This window comes from Schistocerca serialis, chromosome 2 (genome assembly GCF_023864345.2).
Source record: "Schistocerca serialis cubense isolate TAMUIC-IGC-003099 chromosome 2, iqSchSeri2.2, whole genome shotgun sequence".
Classification (NCBI taxonomy): domain Eukaryota; kingdom Metazoa; phylum Arthropoda; class Insecta; order Orthoptera; family Acrididae; genus Schistocerca; species Schistocerca serialis.
In genome coordinates, this window is record NC_064639.1 from 464,045,294 (window position 1) to 464,063,738 (window position 18,445).

The following is an 18,445-nucleotide window of genomic DNA, read 5'->3' on the forward strand; positions in this document are numbered from 1 at the left end:
AGCCAGTCAGTACAACCATTACCTGCAAAAGGCAAAGTTCCAGGTTTGAGTCCTGTTCAGGTGCACAGTTTTAATATGCCAAGAAGTTTCAAATTAGCACACATCTGTTGCAGAGTGAAATATTCTTTCTAGAAACTATCTGAGAGAAGATAGGAGCTATAACTCTTTAACACGTAATGACACATTGGTGAGGATTATAGAGAATGTAAAAGAAAGTTCAAAATTTTGATCATTGTGCAAGAGCATTGAATCGGAAGTTGACACATGCTCAGTGATACATAGGTGCTGAGTTCTGTGTCTTAAGTGAAACATTTGTCTGGGCATGCTTGAGTAGTGGCTGGTGCCACAACTTGATACTGATTTCACAGATTCCGTCTTCCAATAGAACAGACCACTCCCACATTGGAGTACAAATGTACACACAATTTTAAATCAAAATCTTTTTAATCATTGGATAACTTATGTTGGACATGATGATGCTATGTTTTGGTTTTGGTCACATCTGGACTTAACACCGATGGATATCCTTTTATAGGGTTATGTGAGAGACCTTGTTCCTTGGCCTTTTTTGCCAAAAACAATTCCAGAACCCAAAATGTGCAGTTTTAATGTGGTTGCATTAGACTCCATTTATGATTCAGAATATATGGCGTAAAATGGCTTATCATATAGCTGTCATCTGGGCCATCGAGGGGAGATGTATAGAATACCTACAAGTTTGTGAAACATAATTTTTAAATTGCATTCACTTTCTCTGTAATTCTTTTCTATTAAGTAGTTATATTTGACTATAAAAGTTATCAATCAGTACTCACATAAATTCTGTTGATTGGCTGTTGACTTTTTAGCCATTTTCAGTATTGTCATAAACAAAAAACACTAGAGGACTGAGTGGAGTTAGCCATTGAAAGTCCTTGTGCAGCTAGATGTGTCTGTACAAGCTAATACAGTTTGAAACTTTCTGGCAGATTAAAACTGTGTGCCGGACCGAGACTCGAACTCAGGACCTTTGCCTTTCGTGGGACGTGCTCTACCACTTGAGCTACCCAAGCATGACTCACACCCTGTCCTCACAGCTTTACTTCTGCCAGTACCTCATCTCCTACCTTCCAAACTTTACAGAAGCTCTCTTGTGAACCTTGCAAGGTTCGCGGGAGAGCTTCTGTAAAGTTTGGAAGGTAGGAGATGAGGTACTGGCAGAAGTAAAGCTGTGAGGACAGGGCGTGAGTCATGCTTGGGTAGCTCAGGTGGTAGAGCACTTGCCTGCGAAAGGCAAAGGTCCCGAGTTCGAGTCTCGGTCCAGCACACAGTTTTAATCTGCCAGGAAGTTTCATATCAACGCACACTCTGCTGCAGAGTGAAAATCTCATTCCGGTTAATACAGTTTGATGTGTGTGCTCACTCCTACGTTCTGATGCAGCCATCGGCCAAAAAATGTTATGGTATCTTATTTAATTTATGTAGTGTAGTTAGGTGTCTACTGACTTCGTTAATGTAACGTTGACAAGTGTGTTTTTGCATATTGTTTCTTACTTCATGGGTCTATTGGAAATGACTATAGATTTGAAACCAGTATAACCAATAAATAAAATTTGTGTGTGCATTGATTCATAACCTTTGTAGTCAGATTTAATGAGATCATGTGTGCTCTTCACCAATGGTTTGGCAAATATGAGTAAATAGTTATAGCTTTTTGTAATCACTATATGTTATTTTTAATTGTCCTGTATTCGAGTAAAACCATGTGGCCTTTCTGTCCCCATGACTGACATTCAGAATGTTACAAAAGTGCTTCTTTGAGTAAAATAATTCTGTTTTTCTTACAGAAGAGTGCTCTGACAGGTCCGTTATCGCCAAGAGTCAGCACACCACAAACAAACGCAAAGCTGGTGTTCCGCCCAGCTAACAGCAAGGGATGGAGCATGTCTTGTCTTCGGCCTTCCCCTCCCATTCGTCCATGTTTAGGTCTTGGTCGTGATGACAGCAGCAAGAAGCCTGCTCACAACACCAGAAAACACAGTGAGTTTAGCCTATTAATTTTTGAGAAAACAGTTCAGAATTTATACATGTACTAAATAAAACAGCTTTTAAAATAGAAATATATTAAATTGGTTTAATTGTTATTTTTGTAGAATCCACTGTCAATTTAAGAACTATAGATTCTCTTTTAAGGTGAGAAGACTTTTGAGGAGGATGCATTAATACTTCGAGTGATTGAGGCATATTGTATGAGTGCAAAAACACGTTACACTGTAAATTCAGGTATGTAAGACTGTTTTTCTTCATTGCAGCTCACTGTAATACATGTGTTTGTTTGGCATTTGTTTTCATCTAGTATGTTGTTCCATTTCACTGGCCAGTATTGTAAAGTAAACATCTATGTTATTTGTGATAAGATTCTTCACACAACCTACTTGTACAATTCTGTTATTTCATCCCCATTTCTGGCTTATGTATTACATTTCTCCATAAAATAATGTAAATAATTGACCTGCATGAATCTTATTATGGAACTTCAAGAAATTTTAAAGTCAGTGATGCTAAACTCAGTATAAGAATCTGATGTTGTTGGTGTAATCCTACCAGTAGTTTGAATTGGAAGGCAACATTTATGACAACAATGAGCTTCTGTAATTAGGTTAATTTTTATGTTAACATAAATTTACTCACATATGTACTTTTAAAGGAATATTGTGTTAGTGAAGTTGTTGATACAATGAAAAGTATCAGTTGCTGTGGTCTACTTCACAAGAAATAGTGTGAATACACAGTACTTTCATTTATATATCATATGTTACTTTATATTCTTTTCATAATTTGATGATCTGGTTATCACCAAGAGATTACTAGATAGGTGTCTCTGAAATCAACAATAAGATTGCTTACTGTCTTATATTTGCACATTATAATTAAATATTAGTATGCCTGCATGCTCATGTGAGATTGCTACCAAAATTTTTATCTAATGAAATTAGATTGTATGATTATAAAATGTGGTCTGTGTACCAATTACATGCAAGTTTGTAGGCAGTCCTACCACATGTACCAGTGAAGTAATCAAAAGTTTTAATCAACTGAAATTAAATGTAGCAATTTGTATGCTTACTATGCACAAGCAGATCATTAGACATGGAGCAAAAATTTGGGTTGTGCAACGGTGAAGAAGAAAATTTACTATGGCTTTGTTCTAAGGAGACACTCACCTTAAACTCAACTGATTCGGGGAAACAATTGAATACCTAAACTGAATCACACACTTCATGAATGTGAGTCCATTCTATTTTAACCACTATGCCACTTTAATATGGCGATTCATATGCGTGCTTTGACAACCAGAGGTTGTTACATCGCTGTCATATATTACCAAGTATAATTTATTGTATTACATTCCATCCTGGATTTTCCTTTGTTCAAGTATAATTTATTTTGGAAAAGGAGCATGAAAATATTTAAAAAAAGGGTGATTCCTGATTCTGTTACAGTAGTCGTTCCCCAGTTAGGTATGTATATGCCCTAACAGTTTGAGGATCCTTCAAATGAGATATTTTACTTTAGTTATCTAATATGTTCATCTATATATAAAATAAGGGAAAAACAACTACTTACCTATAGAGGAGTAGTGTGTGGCGCACAGAAACAGGTGATAAAAGATAGTTGACTCTAGCTTTTGAGCTCACACACACACACACACACACACACACACACACACAAACAAACAAACAAACAAACAAACAAACAAACAATCTGCCCACAGTAGCGGCAAGATGTATTATTGATTATCTATTACTGACAGTGGTTGCCTGGATAGATGGATGTGGGGAGAGTGGGAAAGGAAGGACACACGAGTCATGGAAGGGGTAGTGTGAAGTAAGTCTTTTCTTACATGACTCAGTGGCTGTGCAACAATGTGAAGGAGTTCAGAGGGCAGGACATAAGAGGGATGGGGGGTGGGAGTGGGGGGGGGGGGGGGGGGAAGAGAGGAAGGTAGTGATGAACAGAGAGATAGGAAGGGGAGAGTAAGGGAGAGGGATGGAAAGGAGGAGGGAAGAGGTGCAGTGGGAGGGGGGGGGGGAGAGAGAGAGAGAGAGAGAGAGAGAGAGAGAGAGAGAGAGAGAGAGAGAGAGAGAGAGGGGGGGGGGCACATCAGGGAGGGAAAGAGTGGGGGGGGGGAGGCTGTTCACAATCTGGATTAGGAAGGGATAGTGTGGGCAGCAGAGAGAAGGGGAAAGGTAATGTGAGACAGTGGGAAACAAACTGCTGGAAGTTTAGGCCAGGGGAATGCAAGAGCATAGGTTATGCTGGAGAGAGATTTCTCTTATGTGTAGCTCAGAGAAACTTGTGCTAGAAGGAAGTCTTCAGATGGACCGTGTAGTGAAGCAGCTTTTGAAGTCATTTGTATTACGGTGTACAGCATATTTGGCAACTCAACTGGCTGGTCAAGTTTGCATTTTGCAACAATTTGCCGGTTGTCATTCATACAAGTGGACAGTTTCATACTTGTCATGCCCACATAAATGCTGTACAGTTATTGCACCATCACTGATATATAACATGGCTGCTTTCACACATAGCCCTGCCTTTGATTGGGTAGGAGATGCCTGTGACTGGACTGCACTAGGAGATGTTGGATAATTGTATGGGGCAGGTCTTGCGCCTGCATCAGTCACAAGTGAATGATGCATGGGGTGCAGGACTGGAATAGGGACAAGAATATTCTGGATATTCTATAGGGTGGGTGGATTCTGGCACTACTTTGGCTAATGTGGGTAGTGTTTTGCTGTCTCAAGGCACAGTGAGAGGTAGTCAAAACTCTGGTGAAGTATGTGGTTGAGCTTTTCAAGGCCAGGGTGATACTGGCTGATTAGAGGAGCCCTTGTTAGTAGCTGGTTAGTAGGGTTACTGGTGTCAGAAGAGGAGATGGCACAGAAGATCTGTTTATGGATATGCTGGATAGGATGTTCTCTGTAGAGGTTATCGGTATATTTTAACAGCTCGTGCTTTGGACTGCAGATGTAGCATCTGTGGGTGGCAAGGCTGTGTGAACGAGACTTTTTGTCGTGGAACAGGTGACAATTGTCAAAGTGGAGGTACTGTTGGTATATGTGTGCTTGATACGAATGAGTGTATTTATGGAGCCATCCGAGAGGTAGAGATCAACATCCAGGAAGGAAGATCACTAGGTAGGGAAGGACCATGTGAAGTAGGTGTTTGAGAGAGATAAAGTTCGCAACAAAGCATATAATTTCCAATGAGAGAAAGTAATGTGAAGTTGGTACAAATGTTGGTGTTTCAACATTTATCGTACAAGTAAGAAAATAACAGTTTCATTATTTACATAATTGCTGGGTGATTATTAATACAAAGGGAATCATACAAACTATGATAACGTACTTCATTATTTGCAAGCATTTGTTTGGTAATAGCGAAATAAGCTATTTACAATACCAGGTAAAAATCTCCCTTTATTAGTGAGCTCTCCAACTAATGCATGTCAAAGACAAAAAATTTGATATGACTATACAAATAGTTGTGTTCCTTGCGTTATTTAGTAAGAGCAAAGCTACAGAGTCTGTTTAGATTTAAGCAATCCCTTTTCCTCTTATTTATTTAGTAACTTACGCCAAGAATGGAAAGCAATAAATTTTTATTGTATACATGTATTTTTATTGTATACAGGTACGCCTAATAGTCATTGTTCAATGCCTACACTTTTGTAAATTCTCTGTAAGATGTATGTTAAGTAATGTAAATATTGATAACATAATTTCCTAATTAATGTGGCAGGGATGTAAAGAATGTGATGTGTATAAGTCGGCAGTTTCAAGATAATGTTTTGTGGTGTTGATTTTTCATTTGTATAAATGAAAGTAATGCATAGATATCAGTGTATCATGTTTTAAACTATATTATACTAGTGCATATATACATATCTATATATATCAAAAACGCTTCAGAAAAATACTGTATTTTTGTACTGTCAAGATGATGTGGTGTTAGGCAGTTGTCAGCTAGTTTTATTAACATGAACACACAAAAAGTTGGAAATCAGTAGTATAAATTGTACAGTACATGTAATAAGACATTGAATCAAGTCTGAACTAGAGCCATCCATTTGCAAAAAGAATCCAAGAAGGGATTTACACTGAAGAGCCGAAGAAACTGGTCCATGTGCCTAATATCGTTTAGGGCCTCCTTGAGCATGCAGAAGTGGTGCAACACGATGTGGTATAGACTCAACTAGTGTCTGAAGTAGTGCTGGAGAGAATTAACACCATGAATCCTGCAGGGCTGTCCATAAATCTGTAAGAGTAAGAGTGGGTGGAGATCTCTTCTGAACAGCAAGTTGTAAGGTATCCCAGATAAGCTCAATAATGTTCATGTCTGGGGAATTTGGTGTTCCTGGAGCCACACTCTAGCGATTCTGGATGTGTGGGATATCACATTGTCCTACTGGAATTGCCAAGTTCGTCAGAATACACAGTGGACTTCACTGCATGCAGGTGATCAGACATGATGACTACATATGTGTCACCTGTCAGAGTTGTATCTAGATGTATCAGGGGTCGCATATCACTCCAACTGCACATGCCCACACCGCTACAGAAGGTCCACCAACTTGAAGAGTCCCCTGCTGACATGCAGGGTCCATGGATTCATGAGGTTGTCTCCATACCCATACACATCCATCTGCTCAATACAATTTGAAACGAGACCATCCGACCAGGCAACATGTTTCCAGTCATCAACAGTCCAATGTCGGTGTGGACGGGCCCAGGCGAGGCATAAAGCTTTGTGTCGTGCAGTCATCAAGGATATACGAGTGGGCATTTGACTCCGAAAGCCCATATTGATGGTGTTTCGTTGAATGGTTTGCATGCTGACGCTCATTGGCCCAGCATTGAAATCTGCAGCAATTTGCAGAAGTGTTGCACTTCTGTCATGTTGAACGATTCTCTTCAGGTGTCGTTGGTCCCGTTCTTGCAGGATCTTTTTCCAGTCGCAGCGATATCAGAGATTTGAGGTTTTATCGTACACTTGTGAAGTGACCGCACAGGAAAATCCTCACTTCATCGCTACCTCGGAGATGCTGTGTCCCATCCTTCATGCGCTGACTGTAATACCATGTTCAAACTCAGTTAAATCTTGATAACCCGCCATTGTAACCACAGTAACTGATCGAACAACTTTTCCACACACTTGTTGTCTTATATATGTGTTGCTGACCACAGTGCCGTATTCTGCCTGTTTACATATCTCTATATTTGAACACGCCTTCCTATACCAGTTTCTTTGGTGCTTCAGTTAAAATCATGTGTAGGTCCCGGTGAAGACAAATGTCAGTTTAAATTACTTTTGAATATATTGTGGGAGTATACAGTGATCAATATTAGTGCAAATATTTACTATAAAAAACTGTCTTGATCAAAACATATTTATTACGGTGACCAGTTTTGACCACAACTGTGGTCATCTTCAGACCAATGAGTTAGAACCTCCTCCTGGTGGTAAATCATTACTCGCAGTGATTTACCTCCAGTAGGAGGTTCTACCTCATTGATCTGAAGATGACCACAGTTGTAGTCGAACCCGGTCAACGGAATAAATAATTTGTGATCAAGACTGTTTTTGATAGTAAATATTTGTCAGTTTAAATGTTCTGAAATTAATGAGTAAATATAATGCGGTTAAGGGATGTCCCAGTCCACTATCGAGAACCAGCGACAATACCAAAGAAGTGCTGTACCATCTGTTTCTAGAACAAAAAAGTTGCACAATTTGTCCAAAGACTGCTACCACCCACTACAACTAAAGTAAAGGCAATTCTTTAACATATAGTGGTACTGGGCAATGTTTCAATGTGCTGCTCTACATTTCAGTCTCAAAACTAACAGTGAGAAGTGGAAAACAAAAGTTTGTGAGTGTCAAGAGAAGAGGGGGGAAATAAAGCTTTTCATCATGAAGATGCTAGTAATGACCGTTGTTTAATACAAAGTAACCTTGTCATTTGATCCATATATAATTGCAAGCTTGTTAATGATATCTTTCACTACAACCTTTTCAAAATTATGTCAGTGATATATGGCAGGAGTTCTCCATTGAGACATTATACTGCTGTGTGCCCACTATCTTTTGTTTAGTACATCCCAGACATAACTAAAATTTGCTCAGATCCTCTGGACAACATTGAGATATGCCCTGCATAAATTCAGTCTTCCACTCAGTGATTTCAACATATTTGGCCCACTTGGTCATAGTCGTGTAGGTAAGTTAATGTACGAACTAACCTAGACAAATTACTCTCCTCCTTGTGATAGAGGAATCAAAACTCTTTTCCATCTGCTATCCAAAATGTATTGTAAAATATAGAAATTATGTAAAACTCTTATTGTTTATTCTGTAAAATGGATTCAAATAAATAATTAAATCATAAAGTTAGTTTGTAACTATCTTCCTCATGTTTGAATTGGCAGTAGATCTTGACAATGACATTTGTATCTCAGAACACCATTTATGTACCAAAAAAGTACTAAGGCTTCCTCTGAAGGGGTACATCTTATCTGATTTCTATGCAATAATTTCATTACAGAAGAGAGAAGTGGCAATTTATCACAAATGTATTGCCTCATTCAAGAGGGTGAACATAGCAAAACATTGTAAAGACCAAATATTTGAAGGTTGTGCAGAGGAGTTTGAATTTTTAGGAGAAAACTTTTCACCATAGATCTCTACCAGTCCCCTAGTTCAGATTGAAGAGTTTTCCTCACCAGACTTAACACTGTACTAGTCTTGGTTCTTAAGACAGAAGCTTGGGGCTTTCAATATAAACTGTGACTGATTCTCCAAAGAAAAGAATATTAATGGATATACTTGAATCTAACAACCTGGTACAGACAGTATACTTTCCAGCTAGAGTTCAGGGAAACAACAGTGTGAACATAGACAGTATCTTCATAGATTGTTCTCTAGTTGATGGGAAAAATTCTAGAAAAGTTACTAATGGACTGTTAAACGTTAATGATCAAGATTATTTCAGTAACAGAATATTACTACCGGAAATACTGCAAAGTCCTAAGGAGGGTCACCAGACAAGCTAAAACATTATATTACACCAAGAGAACAGAAACCTCTCAGTAAAAAATTAAAACAATATGATCAAATGTGAAAGAGGTATCAGAGTAGAATATAGGCACTCAACATATTACACCTTAATTCTATGTGAGAATAAGAACATTAGCGATCCACCAGAGTTGTGTAAAATAGTTAATAGTCAGTTAATCTAAATAATCACTTAAATCTAAATTTTATTGGTAATGGTAACTGAGTAGAACTCTTAAGAGCTGGTGTTCAAATTCAACCACATCACATGTAACTACAGAAAGTAAGGAGAGACGAAATTGAATAAATTATTACTTCATTAAAAAGTATAGACACCCATGATGAGTATGATGAATTTTCAAGTAGAATTATGAAGACCAGTGGACCATATTTAGTTCTGTATTTAGCCACTTGTGCAGTGAGTCTTTCTGGTTGATGACAGTAGGTGTTTTCTGTGATTTAACAAATGTTTTTGATTATGTGAACCATACAATACTTTTGCACAAGTTAGAACATTGTAGGATTAGGGAAAAAGCTCAACAATGGTTTACTTCATTTCTGGAAAGTAAGAAGCAGATTGTCCTCCAGTGCCCACAGACAGAGAAGAGGTTTGAATCTGTCTGGGGTCACGTAAACTGATGGTGGGGGGGCGGGCAGGAGGGAGGGGTAGGTGCCACAGTGTTCTGTTCTTGGTCCCTTGCCTTTCCAGGTACAAATCAGTGACTTGCCACTAACAATGACAGATGACACAAAAATTTTCTCCTTGCAGATTATGCAAATGTTATTGCAAAAGACGTAGCACACAGTATATGTGATATAGCTAATAGGGTAGTCAGTAACATCAGCACGTGGCTTTCAGAGAACAGATTAACACGTAACGGTAACAAAGTGCTATGCATGCAGTTTCTGACATGAATCTCTTGTAAATGCAAAAATTGACTATCGAAAGGTGGCCAGTCATCTGAAGCCTACCAGTTTAAATTCTTGGGACTGGATGTAGATGGAAGAAATTTTTGGGAGTATCACATTCAAGACCTTGTGCAAAAACTGAATGCTGATATCTCCATTATAAGAATGATTGCCAATGTCTTGTGACTCTGAAACATAATAAAGGCTTCTCTCCTTTGCTTACTTTGACTCTTTTACTTTTTGTGGTGTTATATTTTGGAGCAATTATGTGCATTCACTGAGAATACTCTTAGCCAATAAAAAGGTGGTCAGTCTGATCTGTGGTATCGGCTCATGAATTTTGTGTAGGCGATTGTTCAGGTGTCTCAGAATTCTAACTCAGCCATCCCTGTACTATCATGAGATATATTGTCGACACCAGTAATTCTTTCAGAAGAAACTGCATCATCTATTCAGTGAACATTACCGTATTTACTCGAATCTAAGCCGCACTTTTTTTCCGGTTTTTGTAATCCAAAAAGCCGCCTGCAGCCTAGAATCGAGTGCAAAGTAAGCGGAAGTTCTGAAAAATGTTGGTAGGTGCCACCACAACTAACTTCTGCCGTCGAATATATGTAGCGCTTCACAGGCATGCTTTGCAGGCACAAAGATAAATACTGGCGCCAAAACCTCTGCGTCAGTAAATAAATTAAGAAAAACAGTGGAAGATGAGATTTATTCTCCTCCACGAGTCTCGAGCACTGCAATTTCATACATTATCCAACGAAGTAAATACAAATTTCATATTATTCATCTTCGAATGTAGCAGCATTTTAATGTACTACGAAAATACGACTGGCAAGACTGTTTGGGATGTTTGTCAATATGGAAGACTCTACGTTCTGAATTTTTTCCTACCTGTCTGCCTAATAAACTACGAAACTAGAGTGAGACAACAGCAAACGCGGAAGAATACACATATGATGTCATGTTTATATTCGTATTATTCTTATGCCTAATAGTGATACAGTCAGAAATGAAGCACGGAAATTGACTAGATTTTTAAATCTGAGATGACTCTAATATCGGTGCAGAATGTAATGTACTAAAAGAGGTGTCTGCAAAGATTTTCAAACGGAGAAAAATTTTCGCTAAACTCTCGTTCAGAACATCTTCTATCATACGCAGTCTATTATTTGGTTCTTGTTGATCATTATAAAGAAAGCAACAGTTTAGGTAACAACAAATAGCAGTCTCTTGCCATTGTTTCGCTAATGAGACGATTCCTCTCTCTCTTTTTTTAAAAAAAAAGCAGCCCGTGCACAAATGCAAGCCATGCGGCGAGCGGTGACAGGCCGTAAACAATCATTATCAAAAAGCGACAAATGACGCATGGCACAATACAGTAATGCATTTTCAGCTTAGTGACGTAAACACTTATATCAAAGAGAACGGCACTTATCAGGTCAAAGAAAAATAAGCAATCAATTCAAACCAGGCGAAGCACGTGAAAAAGGAAAGGTACCCGTATAAATATGAACGGAGCGCCTGACGCATAGCAATGGCTACCTGGTAAAGCTTAACTGCTAAGCTTACTACTCGAACCAAACTACTGTAGCTGTATCGTCATTCTTTCGACCTAAATTATGTCTCGTATTATAATGGACCAACTTTGTTTCGATTTGGAGGTGCGGCCTAAAACTTTTCTCTCACCTTTAATTTCGAGTCTCAAATTTCTGGTGTGGCTTAAATTCGGGAAATTTTTTTTTCCTTGATTTAGAGTCTCAGTTTTCAGGTGCGGCTTAGATTCGAATGCGGCTTAGATTCGATTAAATACGGTAAATTGAACAATAATATACAGTTGTATAGAAAAGGGTGCACTATTCAGCAGGTCTCATTTTCCAGTAGGCTTCAAGAAGAACTGAAAAAAATTGAGTGATAAACCCGAAGTATTCAAATCCAAGTTGAAAAATTTCCTTGCAGCTCACTCCTTGTTGAAAACATTTTCTTTATAATGTGTTATTTATTTCTGTAGCCTCGTGTTCCTGTGTTTTACTTAATTATTTGTTTGTAAATTTTCTGATTAGCATTCTGTAAACTACATCCTTCCTCAATCCATAACCATGTAACTTTGACTCAACATAGTCCCATGAAATTTCTTAAATAAGCAAAATAAAATAAAAATATCTTGTACTGCACGGCAGTGTGCCTACTGTATTGAAACTTCCTGCTGAATGAAAACTATATGCTAAACAAAATTTGGGCTTTATCTTACACCTTCTACACGTACATCAGCATCTATGCTCTGCAAACCACTGTGAAGTGCATGGCGGAGGGTACGTCCCATTGTACCAGTTATTAGGGTTTCTTCCCATTCCATTCACGTCTGGAGCATGGAAAGAATGATAATGGAATGCCTCTGTGCATGCAGTAATTATTCTAGTCTCATCCTCATAATCCCTATGTGAGTTACCTAGGGGAATGTAGTATATTCCTAGTGTCATCATTTAAAGCTGGTTCTTGTAATTTTGTAAACAGACTTTCTCAGAAGAGTTTGTCTGTCTTCGAGAGTCTTCCAGTTCAGTTCCTTCAGTATCTCTGTGACACTCTCCCACAAATCAAACAAGCATGTGACCACTGATGCTGCCATTCTGTGTATATGTTCAAATCCTCTGTTAGTCCTATTTGGTTCAGGTCCCTTGCACTTGAGCAGTGTTCTAGAACCAATCACACAAGTGATTTGTATACATACTCTTTTGTAGACTGATTGCACTTCTCCAGTATTCTACAATCAATTGAACCTATGCAATTATTCCATTTCATATCCCTACAAAGTTTTACACTCAGGTATTTGTATGACTTGGCCGAATTCAGCAGTGGCTCATTGGTATTACAGTCATAGGATACTACATTTTAGCATTTTCTGAGATGCACAATTTCACAAAATGAAAAAATGTGTTATCCTGTAACCGTAATGTCAATGAGCCACTGTTGTTATTTGTCAACCTGTACGAATACCTGAGTGTAACACTTTGTGGGGATGCCATTTTGCTGAAGAAATCTTCTTTTGTGAATGAGTTCTGCTTCCAGTTGTATAAGAAATGGCTGTGAATTTTTGGGATTGTGTCACAGATTATTTTGTTAAAAGCACCCTCACAGTTTTAAACATGAATGTAATAGCCTTGATGGAACGATTTATGTTCCCTTCGATATTCGTAAGGGACACTCGTAAGGAGCATACATTCCTAAGTGGTGCACTAATTAAGGAAGAAGACATTTAACAGGGCATGCTGAAAGATCCGTGCGAGCTGGTTCTGAGATATTATTCCTAAAAGCTAATGACTGTGGTAAAATTCAGTGAATTAATACTGCTTAATCAAGGTGGTCCCTTGCTTGGGGTACAATCTCTGGGGTGGACCATGAATGGCTTACGGCCTTTGTTTGGTGTTGTTTGGCGGAGCGGGAAAACCCATTTCAGTGGTACACTTAGCAGCAAAGGGGGTGCCAAAATGGCTGGGGATGGAACAGTAATAAACTCGCCTGGTACTCGTGGTGCGCACTGGACTTCAGTGCTCTGTTTACACTACACTGCGCACATTATTCCAATTGCTGATACTGGGAGGACAAACCAGGCATCTGGCATTGGGCTTTGTACACCTGTAGACATAGAAGCACCTCAAGTTTGATACCCAGCCAGACGAAGTGTTGTTTCAAAGAGTGGCAGAAGCATGGATGCTTGGATGTGCGAGGCCATGGATGCAGAAAAATGTGAGTTTTCGGAAGGTGGGGTGGAGGAGGGTGCAGGGGGAGGGGGAGGGGGGGGTGATAATTGGAGCTGTCAGGTTGTGAAGGTTCCACGAGGATGTCGCACCAGATATTATGGTCAGAGCCGGGTATGGATCTTAGCTGAAGATTAAGGCCAGAGTCTACATTTTGAAGGGTGTGAGCTAGATCCAGGTCCCCTTCTTGAGCAGTGGACAGGGCAATGTTGTCTAAGGGGTGTGTGATGGTGCAGGGGTGTCTAAGGCAAACTGCAACAATGTTATTGATGCCAGCAATGTGCTGGATGTTGGTAGTGAATTGTGCGATATACTCCTGTAGCCTAACCTGTCGAGGTGAGATCTGGTCTACGTCTTTCCTGCAAAAACCAGAGGCGAGGGGGTGGTGGTTTGTGAAGATTGTAAATACGTGTCCCTTGACTGAAAATCAGAAATAGCAGATGGCATTCTGGACTGTGAGCAGCTCACAGACACATGCACCCCAGCAGTGTTGTGCATCAGAGAGCTTGGATGAAAAGAAGGCAAGTGGTTGCCAGACATTGTCCATGTATTTTTGTAGGATGGCTCCAATAGTCACATGGCTGGCATCCGCCCCTATTAAAAGAGGGGCATTAGGGTGGAAGTGGGCCAAAAGGACCACATTGGTGAGGTCCCAGTTTGCTTTTTTGGAGCTGTCTGTCGTGGCATGGGTCCATGGGACCATCTTGTTGCCTTTGTTTTTATCACCACAGAGTGCCAATGAAATGCTGGAGGCTTTTGAAGTTAATAGGGTGTGGAAAGCCTGCTACTGCCTGTACTGCGTTGGGGAGGGGGTGGGATCCAGCAGCAGATACTGGATGTCCAAGGAATTCAACCTCGCTCGCACTGAAAATGCATTGTGGCATGTTGAGGATCTCTTCAGCTTTCTGTAGGTACTAAAAAATTTCACGTAGGTGTTGGTGATGTTCAATAGGGTCTCTGGAGTAGATGAGTGTATCATGTAGGTAGATGAAACAACATGGTATGCTGTGGAGGTTGTTGTCCAAAATTCGCTGCCATGTTTGTGCAGCATTGCAGAGGCCGAATGTCATTTATGTCCCCTCAGATAGGCTGAAAGGCGTGATTATAGCTGCTTTCTCAATGTCCTCTGGGGCGACTGGGATTTGTGTGTAAGCTTTGGTGCAATCTATCTTACTGAAGACAGCAGCTCCGGAGATATGGCAATATCATAGGTGGGGGAGAGTGGGACCGGATAGCGGTCAGGAATGGTGCAGTCGTTGAGTTTACGGTAATCACCATGAGGGCACCAGCAACCGTTCTTTTGAGGGTGAAGTGAAGAGCTGAAGCCCAGAAGCTTTTGGAAGGGTGAAGTATGGCAGTGGCAAGCAACTCTTTGAACCCCTTTTGTGCCATTTTGTGCGTGTGAGGGAGGAGGTGGCGGACACAGCAGAAAATCCGGGGGCCAGGGTTAGTGGCGATATAATGCACAGTGTCATGCTGAACGATTCAAAAGGGTGCTGGGTGACTGGATGAGGAGGAGAGTTGCAAGGGGCTGGGCCTGAAACTGCCAGCTGTTTCACAGTGAAGCACATGGCAGGGCAGGAGCTGCAGCAGATGCTCCTGCCGGAGGCGCTGTCAACTAAATGGTGCTTCACTAAGTTGGCCAGTTGCCTGTAATGACTGAGGAAGTCAGCATCCAGAATGGGGTCAGTACTGTCCACGACCTTGAAGGTGCACGGGAGTTCATGCTGGAAGCCTAGATCGAGTGAGCAAGTATGCACCCCATTAAGTAGGGATGGCTCAGTTGTTGGTGGCAGTGAGGAGGAGGGGACGGGTGGGGGATTAGAAGTAGTTTAAGGGGGAATTTGGATAAGTTGGAGCTGATGTCACTGAGGTAGTGGACAGGGGGACTAGTGTCATTCAGATCCTGTATGAATAGGTGCTGTAAATTGGTACAGTGGCTGGGTGCGCCTACTTCCGATGGCTGCCAGGGTTTGGGGACCAGGAGCATGGAAGTCTGCAGTTGGTTGCATTCTCCCCAAAATTCTGGTGGTACCAGGAAGCTGTGCCTAGTTCACGGTGGTTGTCAGGTCGGGGGGGGGGGGTTACAACCACACGGGTGGGGACGATTTTTTTTTCCTGGGTTGGCATCACGTGTCTGAGGGCAGTCATCACCTGGTGGCAGATGTAAGTGGTGGTAGGTGCTGCCATTTTGTAGCTCAGGCACATTAGTATCTGGTAGAGTTCAGGGGCCTGCATGCTGAGCAGAGGATTGTTAGTGGCAGGTGACGCCAGTGATGCTGCGCACGTGGAGGCGTGGGTGGGGTGAGTGAATTGAGTGAATAGCTGGCCGGAGCCGCAGGACGGTAGCCAGTGTTCCACACTGCACCCACAGGGGGGGGGGGGGAGTGGAGGATTGAGTTCAGGGTTTCGAATAGTTTATTGGCCAAGACCATTGCATCGTCTAACGATAAATGGGCATATGAGGCCAGGGCAGCCTGTATGGGGTTGGGAAGGCGAATCAGCCAGCAGTTTAGCAGCAGCCCTTCGGGGAGAATGTGCAGTTCAACAACGCTCAGATGTGATCCAGCAACAGGGACGGATCTGTGTGGCCACTGATATAACATCTTGTACTTGAGCAACTATGGGCGGGTCGAGGTGAACACCACCATCCCAAATTTCATTGCATCACTTGTGACAGATCAACTTGCGATAACTGCCTCGATGAAAGCAAACCACAGGTGTGTGACTCATGGTTTGAAGGGGGCAAGTGAGAGGCTGCATAACTTGGGGGAGGGTTTGCAGAGTTGTCTTGTGGTGGGCACACTGCCCTGTTGGTCAGAGGTCAGCTGAGTCAAGTGGGTATGTAGTGCTGACAGGTGCATGTGGAGTTCCGACACCTCCAAAGTGCTCATAGATGCTGGGGCGGGATGGGTAATGGGGCTGCTGGCTGGAGAGCCTGTGGAGCATGACCACTGTTGGGGTGGGAACATGGGGCAACAACATTTTGGTTAAGAGTGCGGGTAGTGTGTTGTGGTTTGTGGAGTGGTTCTGGTAAGCAATATTATGGAGAAGAAGGTAGGCGGGATATGCATAGTGTGGACAACACAATACAATCTTTGCCATGTTCTATTGTGGGGAGGAGTGTTCAGTAAGCTGCACAGTAACACTATGGCCTGTGTAGGCACGCATCTGTCAACTGCGCACCCGCACTTTGGGGTGTGGTGCTTCATGCGAGGGGACAGCGTACGCAGAGAGGTACAGGTAGGGGTGCGAGAGGTTCGATGGTAATCACAAAGTGTGGGTATGCATGGAGGGGTGCAGCAAGGGAGCAGTGATGTGTTCGGAGGGATGGCATGTGTGGACGGGTGCAGGAGGGGTGGAGAAGGCAAGGGGTGGGTGGAGGTGTGAGTGGGATGCGTCCAGTCAACCTAATGGCAACAGATTTTGTGACCACGTGGGGTGTGCTAATCGAAATAATAAAAAGCAAAACGAGATGTTTCGGTAAAGAGATTCAGTGCTTTGCTTTAGAGAGGGTCATCAGTGAAGGAATGAGTTATGTTCCCTTCTATACTCCTAAGGGGGACACATGCCTAAATGGTGTCCTAAATGGTGTGCTAATTAAAGAAGATGACAATAACTAATGGGGCATGCTGGAAGAGCTGGATGGACTGGTTCCGAGACATTATTCCTGAAAGCTAACAACTACAGTAAAATTCATTGAGTTAATACCTCTTAATCAAGGAGGGCCCTTGCTCGAGGTGGAATCTCTGGACAAAGCGGACCATGAATGGCTTACAGCCCTTGTTCGTTGTCATCTGGTAGTGCAGGAAAACTCGCTTCAATGGGACACTTAGCAGGGAGGGGAGTGCCAAAACAGCCAGTGATGGAATAGTAATAAACTCACGTGGTACTTCTGTTGTGCACTGCACTACACTGCAGGCATCCAGCATCAGGCTTTATACACCTGTAGTCAATAGAAGCACCTCGAGGAGCACAGCTCAGGAAGGTGGCTCAGAAAGATACAGTAGCATTCCTCTTCTTGAACAAACCCTGACAGAACACTGACACTGAACGTTGGGTAAGAATCTTGCTGTTCACACATATCCCAGTGAAATGCAGCAGACGATGACACGAGCCATGTGGCATTATGTGCTCGAGCTGCTGAGAGCATGGCCGGGTGTATTACCTCTTCAGAAGAGGAACAAGGGACTGCTTGAATGACAGTTCGGTGTGCATGGCATACGGGAAATGTGGCCATCTAAGTTCGCCCTCCGGCAAAGTGATCAGTGAGGGTGTTCGGAGGTGGGGGGCTGGTTTCCAGTGTGCTCAGCCCATCGTCTGTTGCTACACGTGGGGGTGATGGGAAGATTCGCAACAGCCTTAAAACTGCAAACAAATGGACTTTTGTAAGCGTAGGCTTCCGCGGCCGTTGTCTTCTTCAATAAAATTCTTCAGTGTATCAGACCGCATCGTCATAATTTAAAATGCGCCAACGTTTCGGCCAGCGTTGCAGCTAGCCTTCATCAGGGGCTTACGTTAACTACAGTTAACCTGATGAAGGCTAGCTGCAACGCTGGCCGAAACGTTGGCGCATTTTAAATTTTGACGATGCGGTCTGATACCCAGAAGAATTTTATTGAAGAAATGGACTTTTATACATACCTGTAATGCTGTCTCCCAACCAAGATAAGGAGTGTAAT

The 18,445-nt window shown here is 41.7% G+C and overlaps 1 protein-coding gene across 8 annotated transcripts in view; it reads left to right on the top strand.

The window, feature by feature from the left end:
• The window catches only part of LOC126457370 (rho guanine nucleotide exchange factor 7), a 127,136-nt gene that overhangs the window by 80,039 nt on the left and 28,652 nt on the right, over positions 1–18,445 (top strand). For all 8 annotated transcript variants that reach the window (XM_050093622.1, XM_050093616.1, XM_050093614.1 and 5 more), the window contains 2 exons: positions 1,827–2,019; positions 2,173–2,262. In XM_050093622.1, the coding sequence (XP_049949579.1) occupies positions 1,827–2,019; positions 2,173–2,262 (283 nt within the window). The remainder of the gene's footprint in view (positions 1–1,826; positions 2,020–2,172; positions 2,263–18,445) is intronic.